This window comes from Ambystoma mexicanum, chromosome 9 (assembly GCF_040938575.1).
Source record: "Ambystoma mexicanum isolate Mex_15411 chromosome 9, UKY_AmexF1_1, whole genome shotgun sequence".
Classification (NCBI taxonomy): domain Eukaryota; kingdom Metazoa; phylum Chordata; class Amphibia; order Caudata; family Ambystomatidae; genus Ambystoma; species Ambystoma mexicanum.
The window spans coordinates 637,978,597-637,997,899 of NC_090931.1; the positions used below are offsets into that span (position 1 = coordinate 637,978,597).

Sequence of the window (19,303 nt, forward strand, 5' to 3'; positions counted from 1 at the left end):
TAGGAAAATCATCTCTTTTCAAGGACACCTATTAAGTACCTATATACTGACAGTATACATGGTTCCCAGCAGAGGTTAATCACACTCAGAGCATTCATATGAAAAGAAAAGAGCATTCATATACGCCAGAAAAAAGGCTCTCTCGCTCTCAATTAAAGAAATTATTATCTCCAAGACTCTCTCTATCACCCACAAATGTCTGCGTAAGATTGCCCCCAGTACCGGTCCCAGAAAATTGAAAGGACAAAATCCAACAGAGCAATAAGATCCCTCCATGCCCACAAATTTGCCAAATACCAAGAGTGAAAAGAGCCCAATGAGGAGGGGGTTAGCTTCCCAGCAGTCACAGTTAACCACTGGAACTCCCTCCCAGCAGATCTAAGAACAGAGACCTCTTAGTGGGCCTTCCGAAAAACCCTGAAAACCTGTCTCTTTACCTAAACCACTGCCTAACAGGATATTCCCATGCATGCAATCTATGTTTTGAATGTACTGAACTTCTTCTTCCTAACTGTGTGTCTTCTCCCAACAGATTACCGATGTACCCCCTGATATGAATCAAGCTTATGTATAAATGTAACTGGTCTGCAACAGCGCCCTGATGCCTGACGGTTTAGGCGCTATGCTAATGAAAAATAAATAAATAAACATGAAGCCACAAAGAAAGGGCCGAGAAAGCCATATATCACTTCATAGCCCTGTTTACAGTATGAAAGGTGAGAGGGCTAGTTGTTCAATTTATCAGAAAACCTTTGTTTACCATCCTGGCGCGCCACATATAAGGTGCTTCTGGCTGTTTAATTGTGTGACTAAAACTAAGATCCCGGGGCTTATTTTTGAAGGCACAAAATATAATTCCCATTGCCAATGGAGGTATTTTTAGGTGCTTGAAAATATATATATATATATATGGGATACATTACTCACCGTAATCGTATTTCTGATGCTTGTATCTGCTTAGATTCACATGCTGTGCATAGGCCGACATCTAGTGGAAGCTGCGGAGTATTACAGTTTGTTTTTCGAAACTCGAAAATGGGCGTCGACACAGGCGTGCCAGTAATACTATCCCTAGTGTGACGTCCACTGTACCCAAGATCCCTCACGCGTCTGGGATCCTCAGATTGTATTTTTTCTGACATGAGGAAGCATGAGGAGTAGCGTGAGTACAGATAATCCAAGCAGATAGACAGAAAGGTAAGACTACAAGTAATCATGCGCCTTCTCTCGGAGGGGAGGAAGGGTGGGTCGCATGTGAATCTAAGCAGATACAAGCATCAGAAATACGATTACGGTGAGTAATGTATCCCTTCTGAGGCTTGTGGAATCTGCTTAGATCACATGCTGTGCATAGATTAGCGAGCAGTACCCGAAGAAGGAGGTGGGATGTGAGAAGGGTCATGAGCAAACAGGTGTCTTAGAACCGCTTGTCCCACTTGTGTATCTGTCTTGGAATGAGTGTCAATGCAGTAATGCTGAGTAAAAGTGTGAATAGAGCTCCAAGTAGCTGCTTTGCAAATGGTGTCGAGGGGAACATTTGCAATGAAAGCCAGAGTGGCCCCAATGCCTCTAGTAGAATGGGCCCTTGGCGTAAAAGGCAGAGTTTTTTCAGAAAGAGAGTAACACAGCTGTATACAGTTGATAATCCACTTCGAGATCGCGCCTTTAGAGACGCGATCCCCCTCTCTGCCTGTAGCTACGGAGACAAACAGTTGATCTGTTTTCCTTAGCGGTCTGGTTTTATTTACATAGTAGAGGACCGCCCTACGCACATCAAGGGTGTGTGGTTTCACCTCAGCTGAGCTTTGCGGGTTCTGGAAGAAAGCCGGAAGCTCGATGGACTGGTTTACATGGAATTTAGATATAAATTTAGGTGAGAACCTAGGGTGTGTGCGTAAAACCAGTTTGTCTTTGTGGATAGTAAAGAAAGGATCCTGCACTGACAGAGCCTGAATTTCACTGGCCCTTCTTATAGAGGTAATGGCTACTAAGAAGGCCGTTTTATAAGTCAGGTGTTTGAGACTACTTTTATGCATGGGTTCGAAAGGGGGGCCCATGAGCTTAGCTAGCACCACATTGAGGTCCCATCCTGGCGGTGGGTTCGAAATAGGAGGGTGAAGTCTCTTTACTCCTTCCATGAAGGCTTTAACTACTGGTACTTTCCACCACGATACTTTGTTATGGGATGTGGTGTAAGCCGAGAGGGCTGCCAGGTGTACTTTCAGAGAGTTAAAAACCAAACCTGCGTCCAGCAGGTGGAGCATGTATGTTACAACGTTGGAAGGAGTGCAATCAACTGGGTTGATTTGTTTATTCTGGCACCAAATAACGAATCTCTTCCACTTGTCAAAGTAACAGTGCCTTGTGTTTGGTTTCCTGGATTCTTTTAGGATGTCCATACACCTCTGTGGTAAATTGAGATGCCCAAACTCTATGACCTCAGGAGCCATGTTGCCAGGTTCATTGAGTTGGGTTCCTGGTGCACTGTTTGACCTTGTTGCTGGGACAGTAGGTTGTACCAGGCTGGGAGTTTGATGGGCTCGCACACCGCCATCCTGCGTAGGTGTGGAAACCATGGTTGTCTCGCCCACATGGGAGCAACTAGGATGAGCGTCATCGATTCCTTGTTCATCTTGTACACCACCTTCCTGATGAGAGGAGTTGGTGGAAAAGCGTACGCAAACATCCCTGACCAGTTCATCCACAGGGCGTTCCCTTGGGAGTCTGGCTGGGGGAACCTGTATGCAAATCCTGGGCATTGTTTGTTTTCGCTTGTGGCGAATAGGTCTATAGTGGGGAAACCCCACTGAGAGAAGAGATCTTCTACGATATCTCTGTGAAGGACCCATTCGTGTTCCTCTGGGAGGGAGTCTCTGCTTAGGGCATCCGCTAGGGAATTGAGCTCCCCTGGAACATGTTGTGATGACAGGAAGATGTTCCGTCTGAGTGCCCATATCCAGATTTTCTGGGCAAGCTTGGACAGATTTGGCGAACGAGTCCCTCCTTGTTTGTTCAGATAGAACATGGCTGTCGTGCTGTCCGTCCGGATCTGCACCGACAAGTTTCGCAGATGGGGCTCGAACGCCCGAAGCGCTCGGAATACTGCCAGAAGCTCTAGCAGGTTGATGTGGTTCTTGGCTACTGAGTGAGACCAGAGACCCTGAGCTGTGTGGTGGAGATGGTGAGCTCCCCACCCAGTCAGGCATGCATCTGTAGTCACCACTGCCTGTACTTCGGGATCGTAAAAGGGTTTTCCCCTTGCGAGATTCTCTCTTGTCCACCAGTGTAAGCTTTGTACGAGTGTTGGCGAAACGACCACTAGATCGTCCCACTGACCACTTGCCTGAGACCACTGTTTCGCCAACCATTCCTGCATGGGACGCATGCGCAGACGCGCGTGGGGGACCAGGTAAATGCATGACGCCATCATGCCCAGTAACCGCATTGCTTTGCGTACCGTTATTTGTTGACCTGACTGATAATGTGGAATTTGCAGTAGTATATTCCGAATTCTCTCTTCCGAAGGGAAGGTCAACCCTTTTTGAGTATCTAGGATTGCTCCTAGGAACTGTTTTGAGGTGCTTGGCACCAGACTTGACTTCTTCTCGTTGATAGAGAAACCTAATCCGTGGAGGAGGTCGATAGTCCTCTGAATGTTTGACCTGCAAATTCCTGGGGTTTCCCCCGTTATGAGCCAGTCGTCCAGATAAGGGTACACTGGGATTGCCTCCCTGCGTAGGTGTGCAGCTGCCACCGCCAGTACCTTGGTGAATACCCTTGGTGCTGAAGCTATCCCGAAGGGCAGTACCTTGAATTGGTAGTGGCGACTGTCCACCTTGAAGCGCAAGTATTTTCTGTGCGCTGGGAGCATGGAAATATGAAAATAAGCATCTTTCATATCCAAGGTTGCCATGTAATCCCCCTTTTTTAGGAGGGGGATTACCTCTTGTAGCGTGGTCATACGGAATTTTTGGGGCTTGACATACTTGTTGGCAGGCCGTAGGTCCAATACTGGGCGCATTGTCAAATCTTTCTTTGGCACAAGGAAGTAAGTTGAATAGATACCCTTGTTTACCTGGTGTCCTGGGACGAGTTCTATCGCGTCCTTTTGTAGCAGAATGGCGATCTCCTCGAGAAGGATCTTCTGATGTTCTAAGGAGTGTATTCTTTGTCGTGGAGGGTGGTTCCGGGGACGCTGCAGTAATTCTATACAATATCCTGTGGACACTGTTGACAGCACCCATCTGTCTGAGGTGATCCCTTCCCAAGCCTGGGTGAAGTTGGAAATGCGTCCCCCTACTGGGGTTGCGTGAGAAGGGACCCTGAACTGAGCGTCACTGCTTTGGTGGAGGCGTGCCACCTCCCTTGTTGGGGCTGCCTCTGCCTCTTCCACGACCTCTCTTGTTACCCCTGCCGTAACTCTGGGTAGACTGCTGGTTGTTGTTCCATTGTGTACCCTGTCCTTGGGCATAGTTGCCTCTTTGTGAATTTTGGCCGCGTGGGCGACGAAAATTACTGTTCCCCCTCTGGTTAGGGGGTTTGTTGGTAAGCTGGCCAAGGGATTTGAGAGTCTCGTACTCGTCCTTGGCATTCTTAAGTGCGTCTTCGACCGCTTTCCCAAACAATAGATCGGGTTCCACCGGCTTGTCTATTAATGAAGCCTGGGTTTCTGTTTTGAACCCCGACTGCCGTAACCACGCATGTCTCTTGATAACAGTACCTTCTGCTATCAATCTTCTTGCGTTGTCCGCGGCGTCGAAAGTTGCTTTTAATATGCAACCAGACACGGCTCTCCCTTCTGCCGAGATCCGAGCCAACTGGCCTTTTAACGGTTCAGGAGCAGAGGCTATGAGCGCCGCGACCTCTTCCCATTGATGGCAGTTGTAACTTGCCAACAGGGTGGTGGAGTTTGCAATCCTTGCTTGGTAGGCGGACGTTGAGGCTACCTTCCTGCCAAACCCGTACAGTCTCTTGCTTTCCTTGTCGGGAGGAGCTTCTGACGACGATAAGGGTGTCCCAGCCCTCTTCCGAGTGTTGGTAACCACTAGGGAGTCTGGTTTAAGATGTCCTCTTATATAAAGAGGGTCAGACTGGGCTGCCCGAAAAAGTTTTTCGACTCTGGGGTTGACGGCTCTGGTGAGGTTAGGATTCACCAGGGATGGATCTATTCTACGTTGGATGGATTTAAGGATAGGGATGGTCTGAGCGACCGGCCTCCTCTCTCCCACCAACTCTTCTGCGAAGTCCCTTTCCTCCTGTACACCGTGGGTGTCGATGTGAAAATGTTCTGCCGCGCGAGCGAGAACTTCATTAAGGAGGGGCTGGTTATCAACTGGCGAGTCGGTAACTGGGGCTTCGCTTTCTACCGGGGAATCTACTCTGTAAATTTCCTGCTCGTCTTCTACCTCCTCCAGGTCCTCATCATCCGCATAGTATTCAGTCCCGGTTTGTTCCTCCATAATTGTAAACTCCTGGTCCCCTTCAGGGAAAGGCTGTCCTTGGTATCTGGGGTGTGGAGTAGAGTATGGAGTAGAGTAAGGCTGCACCTCGAAGGGTTCAGGTCTTTCGAACCGGGCCTTTTTACTTAGGGGGATAGGATCAGAGGAGCCTGAGGGTGTGGCCCCTTGAGGGTCATACGAAAGGAAATGTTCTGGGTTCTTGTCATAAAAATCAGCTAAGGAAGACATCCTTGACATGACCCTGTCTATGTCTTCACTGGACCATTCTTTGGAACAGGGTATGGCTTTAGTAGGCAACTTAGAGGACTTATCAAGGGTAGCCTTGCTGGATGTTGATGTCCCAGTAGATTTATGTTTGTCTGTCTGCTTAGGGTGGAAGGATGGTCTTACAGGAGTGGAAGGCTGTGCTTTCCGCTGTTTCCCCCCTCCCCGTGCGTGGAAAAATGTTTTCCCTGCCCCTTGGAGGCCCCAGAAACTTTCGACGCCTGGCGTCGAGGGTCGGGAGAGGTACCTTGTTTTGAGCGTGGGGCCTCGCTGGTGTTAACTGTGGCCTCGGTCTCCTGGAGCGCGGCCTGGGGGTGGAAGTCGTCTTCGTCTTCCGACGATCGAACATCCGTTAATCTAGGGAGCGAGGCACTCTTGGCAAGAGTGGATGATTGCCTTGCGTCATGCGGCGATCTCGATCGAGAGCGCCCAGAGGACACCGAGTCGGACCGTTCTATCTGTGCCTCTTTCCGAGAAGTCGACGTCGTCGAGGTTCGGTTGGACTTAGTGTGCTTAGTGTGTGTAGGGTGTGTAGCGCTTGCGTCGCCGGGGGTCTTCCCCATAGCTGCCCTGCCGGACAACCTTCCGAGGTCGGGGACCTGCGCTCGGCAGTCTTTCGACGCCGTAATGCCCTCGCCGTCCGAAAGTACGGCGTCGCTGCCATCGCTGAAGGCGCCCTCCGCTGCCATGGCTGCCTGCCTGGCGTGGTGGGCCCAACGCTTTGTCGAACGGTCCTTAAGTGTCTTAGGCTTAAACCTACTACACGCTCTGCAGTTCGCTTCGGGGTGGTCCCTCGGCAAGCAGAGATTGCACGTGGCGTGCCTGTCGACCCAAGGGTATTTGCGGTTGCACTTGGGGCAGAATTGGAAAGGGGTACCCTCCATACGCACCTTGAGGCAGCGGGCTGGTAAGTGTAGGAAATATATAAGGTGTACCTATATACCAAGAGTGAAGAGTATGTACCACCCCCCACTCTCCCTACTTGCAGGGCCGAGGCCAGCGGCCTACTAGGCCCGGGCCGAGGCCAACGGCCTTCCGAGGCCCAGATCCGTCGTGCAGCAGCCGACGGTCGATGTCTTCTCCAGCCGTCGTCGAGTGTCGAGGGTCGACGTTGGGGTGGGGAAGGATGTCAATAAATAATTTTAACTTCAATAATTAGCAAAAGTATGGCTAAGGCCAGGGAACTCCGCAAGATGCTTCCGACCAGTATGGCGGAAAAAAACAATCTGAGGATCCCAGACGCGTGAGGGATCTTGGGTACAGTGGACGTCACACTAGGGATAGTATTACTGGCACGCCTGTGTCGACGCCCATTTTCGAGTTTCGAAAAACAAACTGTAATACTCCGCAGCTTCCACTAGATGTCGGCCTATGCACAGCATGTGATCTAAGCAGATTCCACAATCCTCAGAAATATATATATACTATTAAATTGCATCTATTTCATCTAAAACATATGTTTCTGTAATCCATACTTCTTTGCACCTAGTAATTTGTGCACATTGAAAGATTTATGTTTACCTTAAAGAAAGCCCATCTCGAAAATCCTGTGTGGTTGGAAGCAGGTGGGTGGGCTGCTTGTGTGCCCTTTGTTTCCTAGTTGTGGTTGGGAGTATTCTAACTCTGAGTTTCTTTGTTGAGAGTATTTGTCCGTTTTTAGGGAGTAAATATGTCTGGCACACGCTTATCCGTAGGACTGTTAAAACCTATGTCTAGGACTAGGTATGTTTAGGCAAGTGAGCCCTCCAGAGTAAGAGGTGCCACCGTCAGAAACCTTCTATGGTACGGCACCATGGCCCCTTTAACTCTGGATGGCTCAGTGCATTGGCACAGAGTGATTGTCTCTGCCCTCTAGGATTGGATGGTTTAGGGGATTGGTATTGGGCTACGAAACCTGTCAACTTTGAGATAGATAGGAGACCACAGGTATATAGAGCTTGTTATCTCTATGACTGGATAACCAGCGTGATGGCACAGAGATTGAGAGCCCTGGTACCTTCAAGACCTGACGCAACGGAGCATTGGCCTAGCAACACGAAGCCTGCAAAGCCTGCAACCCCTAGGACTGGATGGGCTGGGCAACTGGTACAGAAATGCAGAGTCCTTCACAGTGGACACTGGATATCAAACAAGGCATCAGTGTCAGTATTCAGAATTTTTCAGCCTATCATTGAGCCACTTGAATTTTGGAATCAATGTAAAGCCCTCTAAGTGCTTGGTACACATAAAATAAAAAGCTGCATTTTAACCTGTGACTTTGGCAAAATTAAACCTACTGATGGGGCGGGGGTGGCTATCTGTGTGTGAACTTTTCAGAGAAAGCAATACAACAGCATTACGAGTAAAGAACTTGATGGGCCAAGAATGCAACCTAGTACAAACAGCTGAATAGACGCAGCTAGTAAAATGTTAGATTTAGTTATCACACGATATAATTAAAATACAAACTTAGCAGTGCAATCACAGCTATGGTTGAAACATTCACTCATCAACTGTCATCTCCTTATAGTGGAATGCTGGCCACATCCTTGTAATAAGCCACAAGTCCACTTTGTTTTAGTTAGACAGTTCAGTAAGGTAAACAAGACAAAGTTTGCTAATTCAGAAAATATGTACCCACGCAGTTGTTAGAACTTGAAAGTCCTTGTAGAAGCTCTCTATCTAAGTCTAGCAAACACACCCAACATGGTAAATGTCGTTACAAAAAATCAATGAACAAGTGATATAACATAGAGCTGTCCAATTAGAAACAGATGGATGGGGTCTGCAAAATTAGTGTAACCGGTCCCTGACCGAAGCAGATAAGACTTAATACAAATGGCATAGGGTGGTAGACTACACCACTATCAAGGGGATAAACAGGGGCATGCTATTCAGGGTGTACAAATGACGTAAGAAATCGAAGCCAGTAGAGAGGTTCAGCGTATCACACAAACTAACCAACCCATAAGCCTTAAAATATCCCCTCCTGTAATGCACCTTGTAGGATGTGTTGTTATTCTTCAATGATAAAACACCAAACAGATGGGGAATCATAACAAAGAAACATGAAACAGTCCTGATCCCGATATTTATCCCTCTTCTGCACAGTCATCATGTTAACCCCTAAAGCCATGAAAGAGGATGTGGTGGTGATATGCTTGTGGAACTGTGCATAGTATCATGCACTAAAGAGATTTTACGAACACTTGCAGCTGACTTGAAAGTGTTCCCTACTGAAGGAATCTGGCCACAGCCTTCATAGACATATAGTTATAATAACCACACAATTTTCACCCAATGTTGCATGGCAACTACCGACCAATCTTGAACTTCTTATATCCCAGTAATACCTAGGAAATTGTTCATAATAAAAGCATTACTTGGAACACACAGGATTTCTACATGATCTTTTTTTATCTGCATGAGACCAATAAGAGAGGAGGACCGGCCAAGAAAACATTAAGGAGGGTTTTGTCATCGCCCTAGGTGAAGAACAGCCTGAAGCAAGAATATGGCCCAACCTCTCAGCATGTCAGCAGCAACACTGTAGATCATGCTGTTTTCGTAATAAGGCTGAGAGATCAAATTGAAGTGACTTTGATTACACAAGAATGGTTGAATTGGAGTAGTGGAATCATTGAGATTGAAGTTGTCTTGTGGTATGCCCCCGGGATCCTCCCTCTTTTTTTGTTTGTTCTTGCTGACACAGGTAGTCGACCAGCATCACTTATGCTTGCAGATGTACACCAAATGATACAAAGATCCACATGTGTCTGGAAAGTGACCCCGAGAGCCAGGACAATATCATCAAGTGCATGCATCATATATAGTGTAGACTACTGGCGAACAACGTCTGCCTCTCTGTAAGGAACCAAAACAGAGATCTTAGTACTTGGTGATGCAAAGTATGAGGGTCACATTTGATTGGCCATGTACTTGGAGACAACTCAATCGTATCACACAAAGCAAAGGAGAAGGGAATAGTTTCTTACCTGTAACTCCATTTCTCCAGCATTGGTATCTTTCATGGATTCACATGCTGTGTATTCTAAGCATGTGAATCCATGAAAGATCCAATGCTGGAGAAGTAAAGAAACTCAGAAGACACAATGTATGTTTTCTCTCCAAATAAATGCAATTGTCAAGGGCCCTAGGTTCTAATTGTCCATGTTCTGAAAGAGTATAGACTAGAGATGTAGAATGCTATGGTCCTAGGATGCGTGGACTGGTAAAATGTGTTAAACTCTGGAATCCATGAGGTCAGCCAGCCAGACTATGCCTGAACCTAAAGAAGTGTGAACAAATGTAAATTGCTGTAAAAGCCTCTCATTGGGTCCTGCGAGAGTACAGGATAACATTCAAAGTTTGGCGAGGCAAGCCATGCATCTCACCATATGCTTAACAGGTACCTCCGGTCTGAAAACTGACATACAATTCACCAACTGATTTTCAAATATCAAATACAAAGCGGCAGCCTACTTGGAGTATACGGCCACAGGCTCTGTAATGCCATCAACCAAACTCTAAGAGGTACACCAAACTATTTGCTCTTAAAAAATCACTGAAAAGTAAACTGCTGATACTTGCCTTATATTCAGGACTGCCTTATCAGTATAAAGCAAGCACCAGTGAGGGAAGTTGGATAGGAACCTACCTTGAATCCGACTGGGTTGTACTTCCCCTTTAACTTTAGCTGTGAGTACAACCTCCTTATCCCATTCATTACTTTACCTGCCAGCCCTCCCCATTATTCGAGAGCCTAACTGAACACTCATGAACCCAACTATGCTTTAAAGCTGCTATGAAGTTTCCTACATAGAAAAACATGCCTACGGTTGCCTTGTCTGGTATAATTTGGGCCTCAGGCCAGCGTCTATAGAGCAACGATTTGTAATCACTAACCCAATGCATATTCGGTTTTATAACCAAGTGCTGAGAAGTACCCACAAGTGGCACGTGGTGCATTTATACAACTCTTAAATGCTTAAGTAAATAACTAAATAAAAATAAAAACTCAAAATAGATACGTAAAAGTAGTGACATAGGATAAATGAACTTGTGGAATGACTTTCTAGTATAGTGTTGTGGTACATCGGCGTGGTAGAGCACTGGAGCTCCTCGTTCCTCTTAGTTACCGTCTCAAGTAATGTTAATCTACTATAGCTTCAGTGGAACACTACAAAGTGCTTACCAGAAACCAGATATTTACAATACTTACTCGTCCATCTGTCCTTTGAGTACCAGGTTTGGGGTGGTGCCGGTCAGCGTGGCTATGCCTCCAATGCTGGCAGAGTAGCAGACACTCAGACTCATCCCCTTGCAGAGCTTCAGGTGGTTCTCCTCCTTCAGACGCTCATCCTCTCCTGAAGGTATTGATCCTTTCTCATTTCCTGAAGTGGAAGAATGGAACGCGCTGAGTACTTTGCAGGATGTTTGGGTTAGTCAACTGGTGCACCAAAAAAAGTCGTTTTGCTATTGGAACATAGGAGAGCTTTGCCAATGGGAAGACATATCATAGCTGTGTTTTCATGCAAGTCAGAAACAATGGGGGTGGATGTGGCGTTCAAAATGCATACATCAAGGTACAGGGTACTTTTGCTCACTGCAGTTATTCTCTCTAGTCCATGCACTCTTGGGATCCGTATGGGTGCACTGCTCCAGAGAGTGCTTTTTCATACTGATGGATTCTGCAGACAACAGAGCTCCTACGTGTTTGCTGTGCTCATGTGTCACATTTTCACATTTGCAGTGTGCTTATGTGGGATATTTTCATTCCTGATGTGCAGCACTTTGAGTGACTCTTATTATGAGGCTCAAAAGGCAAATGGCGATGGAGTGAGCCATGCGTTGCCCGTCACAATGTAACATTGTGCAGTTTGAATGTATTGATCTTCTGTGTAATAGTGTCCAGAGAGGACATCACACAGCCATAGGCTCATGTAGTCACAACAAAGGAATTTCCATTTGTGGAATAAGAACAAAATGCCTCTGCTCTGTTCTGTGTCTATATACTGCAGGTTTCAATAAACTGTAGCATTCTTACTGTACACTTTACGAGTGAGTACTTTAAGACAGTTAGAGGAGGCTGCCCCCTGGTTTATTAATACTGCCTAACAACAAAGAAGCAAAGAAATATTTGAGAAAAAGAATGTGTCAAGTACCTATATGAGCAATTTGCAGCAAACATGTGTTTCACTCTCTGCAAGATTTTTCAAGCCAAAGATTAGAACAAAGATTACAATGCCATGTGATATCATACAAGGCAATCAAATCTTAAACACTGGAGGAAAATGAAATAATGAAATCAGGAGTCAAGTCCTAAAAACAAAAGTGGGGGCACTCATTAACATACCACTTTATTCATTTATTTTCATTTTTATAACGTGCCACTTGCCCATGGCCCTCAGGGCGCACAAAAAACAAAAACAGGACTAACAACAGAAAGAAGGGAGGTTGTCAGGAGGAGAAAGGAAGCTCACATAATGTCGTTTTCAGCCTGGTTTGAGGTTGAACAGAATGTGGCATCACCAGGAATTAGCCTATCAAGGTACCCTCTGAAAAAAGTGGGGGGACAACCGCGTGTATCCTCGACTGAAATGTACATAAGGAGAACTCACATAAAAATGATTGAATAATGCACAAGCAGATCATGAAAATGAAACAGAACCAAAAGAACATGATGGGCCTCATTACGAGTTTGGAGGCAGCCATGGAGCTGTTAGCTCCATGGCTGCCTCCAAACCGGGCTCCATTACCGGGTTCCTGCAATGGGGACTTACCGGGTCCTTCTTACATAGGAGGACCCGGTAGCTCCTCCTTGCAGGAACCATTCCCCATTCCTATTTGAGCCCCCATAAGCTCAATGGGAATGGGGAGGGAGGCAACAACGGGCACATTACAATTGTCCCGTTGTTACCTCCTTCTACCCCTTGCAGGACCTGGAAAATACGTCTGGTTTTACCAGATGGCTGATCCGGGTCCCGCAAAGGGAACCTCATAATCAGCCCTGACGGAATGCAGGGGGCCGGTCCCGTAGCGGCCCCCTTCATTCCATCAACGCAAGGGTCGTAATGAGGCCCAATGACATATCTAGCACTATCGTTCAGTTGAGTAACAAGGTATTTTTGGTGGTCAAACGTGTTGTTTAGTGAAGGAATTAAACAATTGAAATTCAGAACTGAATCATAGCATTGAATAAATTGGGCAATCTGTCGGCGGGGTTCTATGCGCATCCCCTGATTGTCTGTCAACAGACATCTGTCCAAGCAGCACTATATGGTGCTAGAATATTGGGTTATGCACCAAGTGCTGTAGTGACTGCAACTGATAATTCCTTCCTTCATTGTTGAAGGAACTCTAACTGGAGCCCGGGTCTAGAGACGGAGAATGTATCACCCTCTTATGCATTGCATATTCTATTAGGCTATGGGGCAATCCTGAGGCCGCAGAATAGCAAGTAGTCTTTGAGAGATATTTAAGCCTTGGTTGCTTGTATGAAGATCCTGTGGCTGGCCTTGGTGAAGAAAACTTTGCATGCATTGGGCTTTTGCTCCCTGTGGGCGTCTCCAACTACGATCACTATGGAATCACATAGGTAAGTAAGGGTCAGATTTTGGGATGTGAGAAGGAGGAGATGCTGCGTAACCTGGCTAATTAGAGGTAATGTACAATTTGTTTCATAAGCACTGTTTGTTTAGTTCAGCTATCAAAGGTAAGCTATACCTTGCTCCGTTTAAATGACTTTCAGTTCTTAGCTAAGTCAGACTTGAGTGACTACTAGGCCCTCTAGGGGCAGTTGGCTGAATGCGAATGCTGACCCGAGATGGCATGTGAGCATGTTCATTACTTTAAGGGCCCTTACAATGTCAACATTTACAGCTGTTGAAATGGTGGGTCCCCCTCAGCCAAGCGTCTGTCCGCCTCTATCACGCACCCCTCTAGTCTCCCACTTCTTCCCCGTTCCATCTCCCCAGGCCGCCATCAGATGTCTGCTAGTTCAGGTAATTTTATACACACATACATAGCACGGGCCAATGCGCTCCATTATCACCTGTTGTTAGCGTTCAGTTTACCACCCATGCACACCTCCCTCACGTATGGGCTCCACTCGTCCTTTAGCAGTTGCCAGTGGTGGACTGGGGAGCAAAAGAGGCCTTTCAAATAAATTGCCCCCCTCCCATTTCCATCTCCCCTTCTCCCCCCAGATAATACACATTTTCAGTTATATCTCATGCAAATGAACAGTGTAGTTCCCTCAGAGTCCACGCATCCTACCACTTTACTTTATTCCCAACCTGCCCCCCTCGTCTTCCGTTTTCATGTGCGTCCCTATTCAGCCACTTCCCTTGCCTTGCCAATACAGGCTACATCTTTTTTCTGCACACTTGTGGGCCTGCAAAGCTGAGAGGTGGTGGCGCTATATTGCTCGAGTCTGCCCGCAGCTGCCCTTGTGCACATCTTGTACGCCTTGGGATTAGCTGCATCCAGTGGTGTTGCTATGTCTGGAAAAGATCCAGTGCTATGCTACTGTCGGGAATGTCGCAACTCAGGGCTAACTAGACTTTTGGTTGTAGACACTGAGCTTCTATCTGGCGCTACAACCAGAAGACCCAGGACTATAGCCTCCTAGCCACGCTTCTGGCTGCATCTCACTGTGAGTGTAGTCTGACTCATCTGTCGTTTTTTCGTGGTGGACAGTCTCACTATCAAAACTGCTTTAAGTAATCCAGTGTTAAAAAAATTGCTCCTGATAAATTTATAGACGCAGAAAGTCTCCCGGCTGTATGGATCGGATGACCTCCTGAAGTGTAAGCATTTTGAATTTCAGGCTTTGCAGAGTCTTGTTGAAAGCCCGAAGGTCCAGAATGGGTTGCCACTTGCCGTTGAGTTTTTTGACCACGAAGTAACGGGAGTAAACTCCCCGACCTCTCTCGGTCACTGGAACTAATTCTATAGCCCCTTTTTGCAGCATAAGCACCACTTCCTCTTGTAATATGTGAAGATGGGGTTGCACCGAACACACAGGTGGAATTTTTAACGGAGTCCCCTTGAACTGCAAAGAGTGGCCTAGTTTTACCGTGTGTAACAACCAACTGTCTGATGTTATTCTTTCCCACTCGTCGATGCGACAGGACACTCTGCCTCCCAGGACGTCCTGAAGCTCGTCATTGTTGGGACTTTGACTGCTTGCCTTTTGTGGATGACGAATATCCTCCCATTCTCCTCGAAGCCTGGTAGTCTCGGCCTCTTCGCGTTGCTTGGACAGCACACCTACAACCTTGGGAGGAGAATGATGGCCTGCTGAAACCCCGATCTCTAGATGCGGTAAATCGGGAATTCCCTGATTCTCCATGGAAGGGGCGAACGGACCGAAATGCTCTCCCACTTTGTAGGGCTCCTGGCGACCTTGCCGTGTCCGTATCTTCTTTCATACCTTTTAGGGCCTCGTCCACCTTCTCCCCGAACAACTGCTCACTCTAACATGGCATATCGAGCACCTTAGACTGGACCTCCAGTCTAAAGTTAGTACATTTCCGCCAGGCTTGCCTTCTCAAAACCACTCCGTTGTTTATTTGCTTGAACCCGGATTCCGCCAAGTCCACGGCGATGTTGATCGAGTGGTTTGATGCCTCTTCCCCCTCACGGACCAGCAACATGTCCAATTTTCTGTGCTCCTCATGGAGGTGTTCCAGGATAGGGGCCAAACGATGCCACATCTCACGGTTGTATCTTGCCATGATAGGCAGCGAGTTAGCTGCCTTAACTGTCGTTGCTCCTACCGACAAGACCTTCTTACGGAAAGCATCCTGCCTTCTAGCCTTATTGTCCGGAGGTGTTGTACACTTATGCTGCGATCTGGCCTTACTAGCAGCTGCCGCCGACACTACCGACTACGGGGAGGGCCGAGCAGTCAAACATTTTGGTGTAGAATCCGAGGCCTTGAATTTCTTTTCCAACCTGCCCTTTATTGCCGGTTCTGAAAATGGATGGCGCATGGTTCGTAAACCTTCCTGCCAGACGTGGTCCAGAATGGGCACCGAGGAGACTGACTTCCTCCTCTTCCCCATATGGTCGAATAAGAAGCAGTCCTTCTTTTCTTCCTCAGGGGTAAGACCAAATTCAATACAGGCTTTGCCCATCATCACGTGAAAAGAGCCAATGTCATCTGGTGGCGACGGCTGAGCGGGACTTCTAGGCGCTTCCAGTTCTGCCTTTGATTCACATGTAGGATCTCTCGAAGGGGAGGATGAAAAATCCGAAAAAGAATCTCTAGGCCCTTGTTCTGACTCTAAATCTTGCAATTCCCCTTCTTCCGGGTGTGAGCGAGGAGCCTCCTCGCTAACTGGACGGGAGGCTGGTATCCCCGTCGTTAATCGCGGAGAGGGACCTGGTTCGTCGTCGGCAGACATCGCCGGTATCCCTGTAGGTGCACCTATGGGAGGTAACCTTGCATCCTATTGACTCAGAAGACACTGCAGCATGGTCAACACCTGTAAGGATGATACTAACTGATGGTTTAACAATGACGATGCAACGGGACACTCTGCCCCCCCGAAATCGTCAACAAGCCAACGCCCTCCAACCCCAGATCCGCTGGACCAACAATCTGTTCACGGTCTTCCTCCATTGATGATATTGAGAAAGCTGCCTCCTGCTGCAATAGGGTATCTGGCAAAACCGCATCGTACACCTCCGGTTGTCAAGCCCTCAGAGGATCCACCGTCGACAATGTCAATGTGGAAGCCCTTTCAATCGTCGCTGGCGGAGTCGACAAAGCCCCTGCAGGTATTGCCTGCTCTGGTGGTAATGATCCCATCAACGACGGAACCTCTGTCGACGATGGTGGCGGCTGTGACGCAGGCTGTTTAGGCGATGCCGCCTTTTTTGAGCTAGACCTATGTTTCGTCGAGTCTCTACTCGAGGCAGACCTGTGATGGCCCCTGAGGAGGAGGTCTTTAAAGGATCTTTTCCTTTTTTCGACAAAGATGAAGAAGAAGACTTCCCTTGATGGCGATCTTGTCCATGTTTCGAAGAGGATTCTTTCGCCGGGTGTTTCTCTGAGGGACGTTTCTCCGTAGAACGTGGCTTCTTGGCCGGAGGCTCTACAGACACCGATCGGCGATGGACTACTGACGATTTAGGCCTCGATGCCAGACTGTGTGCAGATCCTACCTCCGATGAAGGGTAAGTCCCTTCATTTAGCCACGTCACCAGACGCCTATTCCGATCTTTCAGCGTCTTCTGTGAGAAACCCTTACAAATCTCACAACTGTCCGCAGAGTGATGCGGGTGTAGACAGTACAGGCAATCCATGTGCCTATTTCCTTCATTGACTTTTTTCAGTCCGCACATGGCACACGGGCGGAACAACGCCTTTCCAGACATCGCCCAATAGTAGAAGTTAACCTTGTACAGAGTAGAAAAAATACGAGGTGCTCCCGCTACTTTGGAGACGGTTGAATTCTGAAGGGAGCCGCGGGGGCGGGGCTATTTATACCTCTACGTCCTATTGGGCCATGCGCAAGCAGCCCTAAAACGACATAGATAGGACACAGAAGTGTCGACATTTTTCCTATGGAAAACGTCTTAATAAAAATACTGAGGGTTCCCGGCCTGACGATGGGGAATATTCTAAGCATGTGAATCCATGAAAGATCCAATGCTGGAGAAATCATGTTCCGATCATAATTTTCACAGCGTAGCTACAGCATAACGTGTAGATTGGGATGCCTCCCACTAGGTTACCTAAGTGCTAAGTGGGTGAAAGAAGCTAGGGCAGGACCCTGTGCATTTGATAATAAGACTGTTGAGATGTGGTGTGCTTCTTACTCATATGCCTCTGCATTATCTTAGATACACACGGAAGGGGCTACATGTGTACGGAGGCTGTGAAATATTGCACATCCACTTAAGATGAGTAGATGGCAGAAATGGTGGTCTGCAAGTTTGCTGACTCCTGGGGGATGTGTGGGTTGTTCTATGAAACTTTTATTTGTATTGATCAAGTCTTACTATATTTATGTCTTATATAGACTGTGATTTACCCATTTTGTTTAGTGTATATTTCTATAACTATATTGTTCTGTGTTGCATTGCAATAACTTTTGCTACCCAAAACATTGATGGTGATGATGATGATGATGATGATGAGGAGGGAAACAGAAACTTAGCTAGAGAGAAAGGGAGACAGAATGGGGACAAAGATGGACTTATGGATGGGGAAAAAAGAAGAAAATATAGATAAAGCAATGCAGGGGATCAGAGGGAGGAAGACTACGACTGACCGTCAGACTGTTTCTTATACGGGTGGACTAGGACAAAGGTGAAGGAATGTGACAACAGAGAATGACTATGATGAAGGGAAAGGACTGTAATGAAGGGCTGTGTTAAGGGAGAAGGACTGTGATGAAGTACAAGGACTGTGATTAATGACTTTGACGAAGGAGAAGCACTGTAATCAAGTACTGTAATGAAGAAGAATTGTATTGAAGGAGATGATTTCATGACAGACTGGTGTAGGAGGACTATCTTGAAGAACAGTGATGAAGGAGAACGACCTTGAAATGGACTTGTGGAAGACTGTGATGAAGAAGGACTGTGATGAAGAAAGATTGACAAAGGACTGTGATGAAGGAAAAACACTGCATTGAAAGAGAAGGACTGTGATGAAGGAGGAGGACTGCAAAGAAGGACCATGACAAAGGAGAAGGACTTTCAAGAAGGAGGAATAAGGAGAAGGGCAAGGACTTTGATGAAGGAGAAGGAGTGCAGTGAAGCAGAAATACTGACAAAGAAGAAGGACTGTGATGAAGTACTGTGATGAAGATCAAGGCCTGTTATAACGAAGAAGGACTGATAAAGGAGAAGGAACTGTGATGAAGTAAAATAGCTATGACAAAGGAGAAGGACTATGACGAAAGAGGTCTGTGGTGAAGGTATTTGAAGAGGAACTGTGATGAAAGAGAAGGACTGTGATGAAGGAAAAAGACTGTGACGAATGACTGTGACAAAGTAGAACTGTGACAAAGGTGAAGCACTGTGTCGAAGGGCTGTGATGAAGGAGGACTGTGAGAAAGGGCTGTCATGAAGGAGGACAGTGATGAAAAACCTTAACTCTGATGAAGGAGAAGGAATGTGACAAAGGAGAATGACTGTGAAGAAAGATATGCACTATGATGACTATGAAACATTATAATGTAAGAGGAAGACTGATGAAGAAGGACTTGGATGAAGGGGAAAGAGTTTGATGAAGGAATGCCATAAAGGAGGAGAACTGTGAAGTACTGTTATGAAGGAAAAGGACTGTGATGAAATAGAAGGACTATGACAAAGGAATGTGACAAAAGAAAATAACCTAGACCGGGACATCGATTCACCAAAATACCATGGGTAGTGGAGGTTACATCACACACCTGATGACATCACAGGAAATGATGTCACATAACCTTTAACCTGGATGGATCCGTTCCTCTTTAACCCTGGCGACATCACCGGAAGTGGCTTGCGGGAGTAGCAAAAAAGTACATAAATGTACTATTTTTAAATCTAAAAAATAGTTACTAAAGCACTCATGAATATTTTAGATACCAACCACATTT

General features: G+C 46.8%; 1 protein-coding gene across 1 annotated transcript in view; it reads right to left on the reverse strand.

Annotated features, from left to right (window-relative positions):
- The window catches only part of LOC138488402 (solute carrier family 13 member 2-like), a 418,056-nt gene that overhangs the window by 181,891 nt on the left and 216,862 nt on the right, over positions 1 to 19,303 (reverse strand). The window contains exon 5 of the mRNA XM_069615342.1: positions 10,924 to 11,095. Coding sequence (XP_069471443.1) covers positions 10,924 to 11,095 — 172 coding nt within the window. The remainder of the gene's footprint in view (positions 1 to 10,923; positions 11,096 to 19,303) is intronic.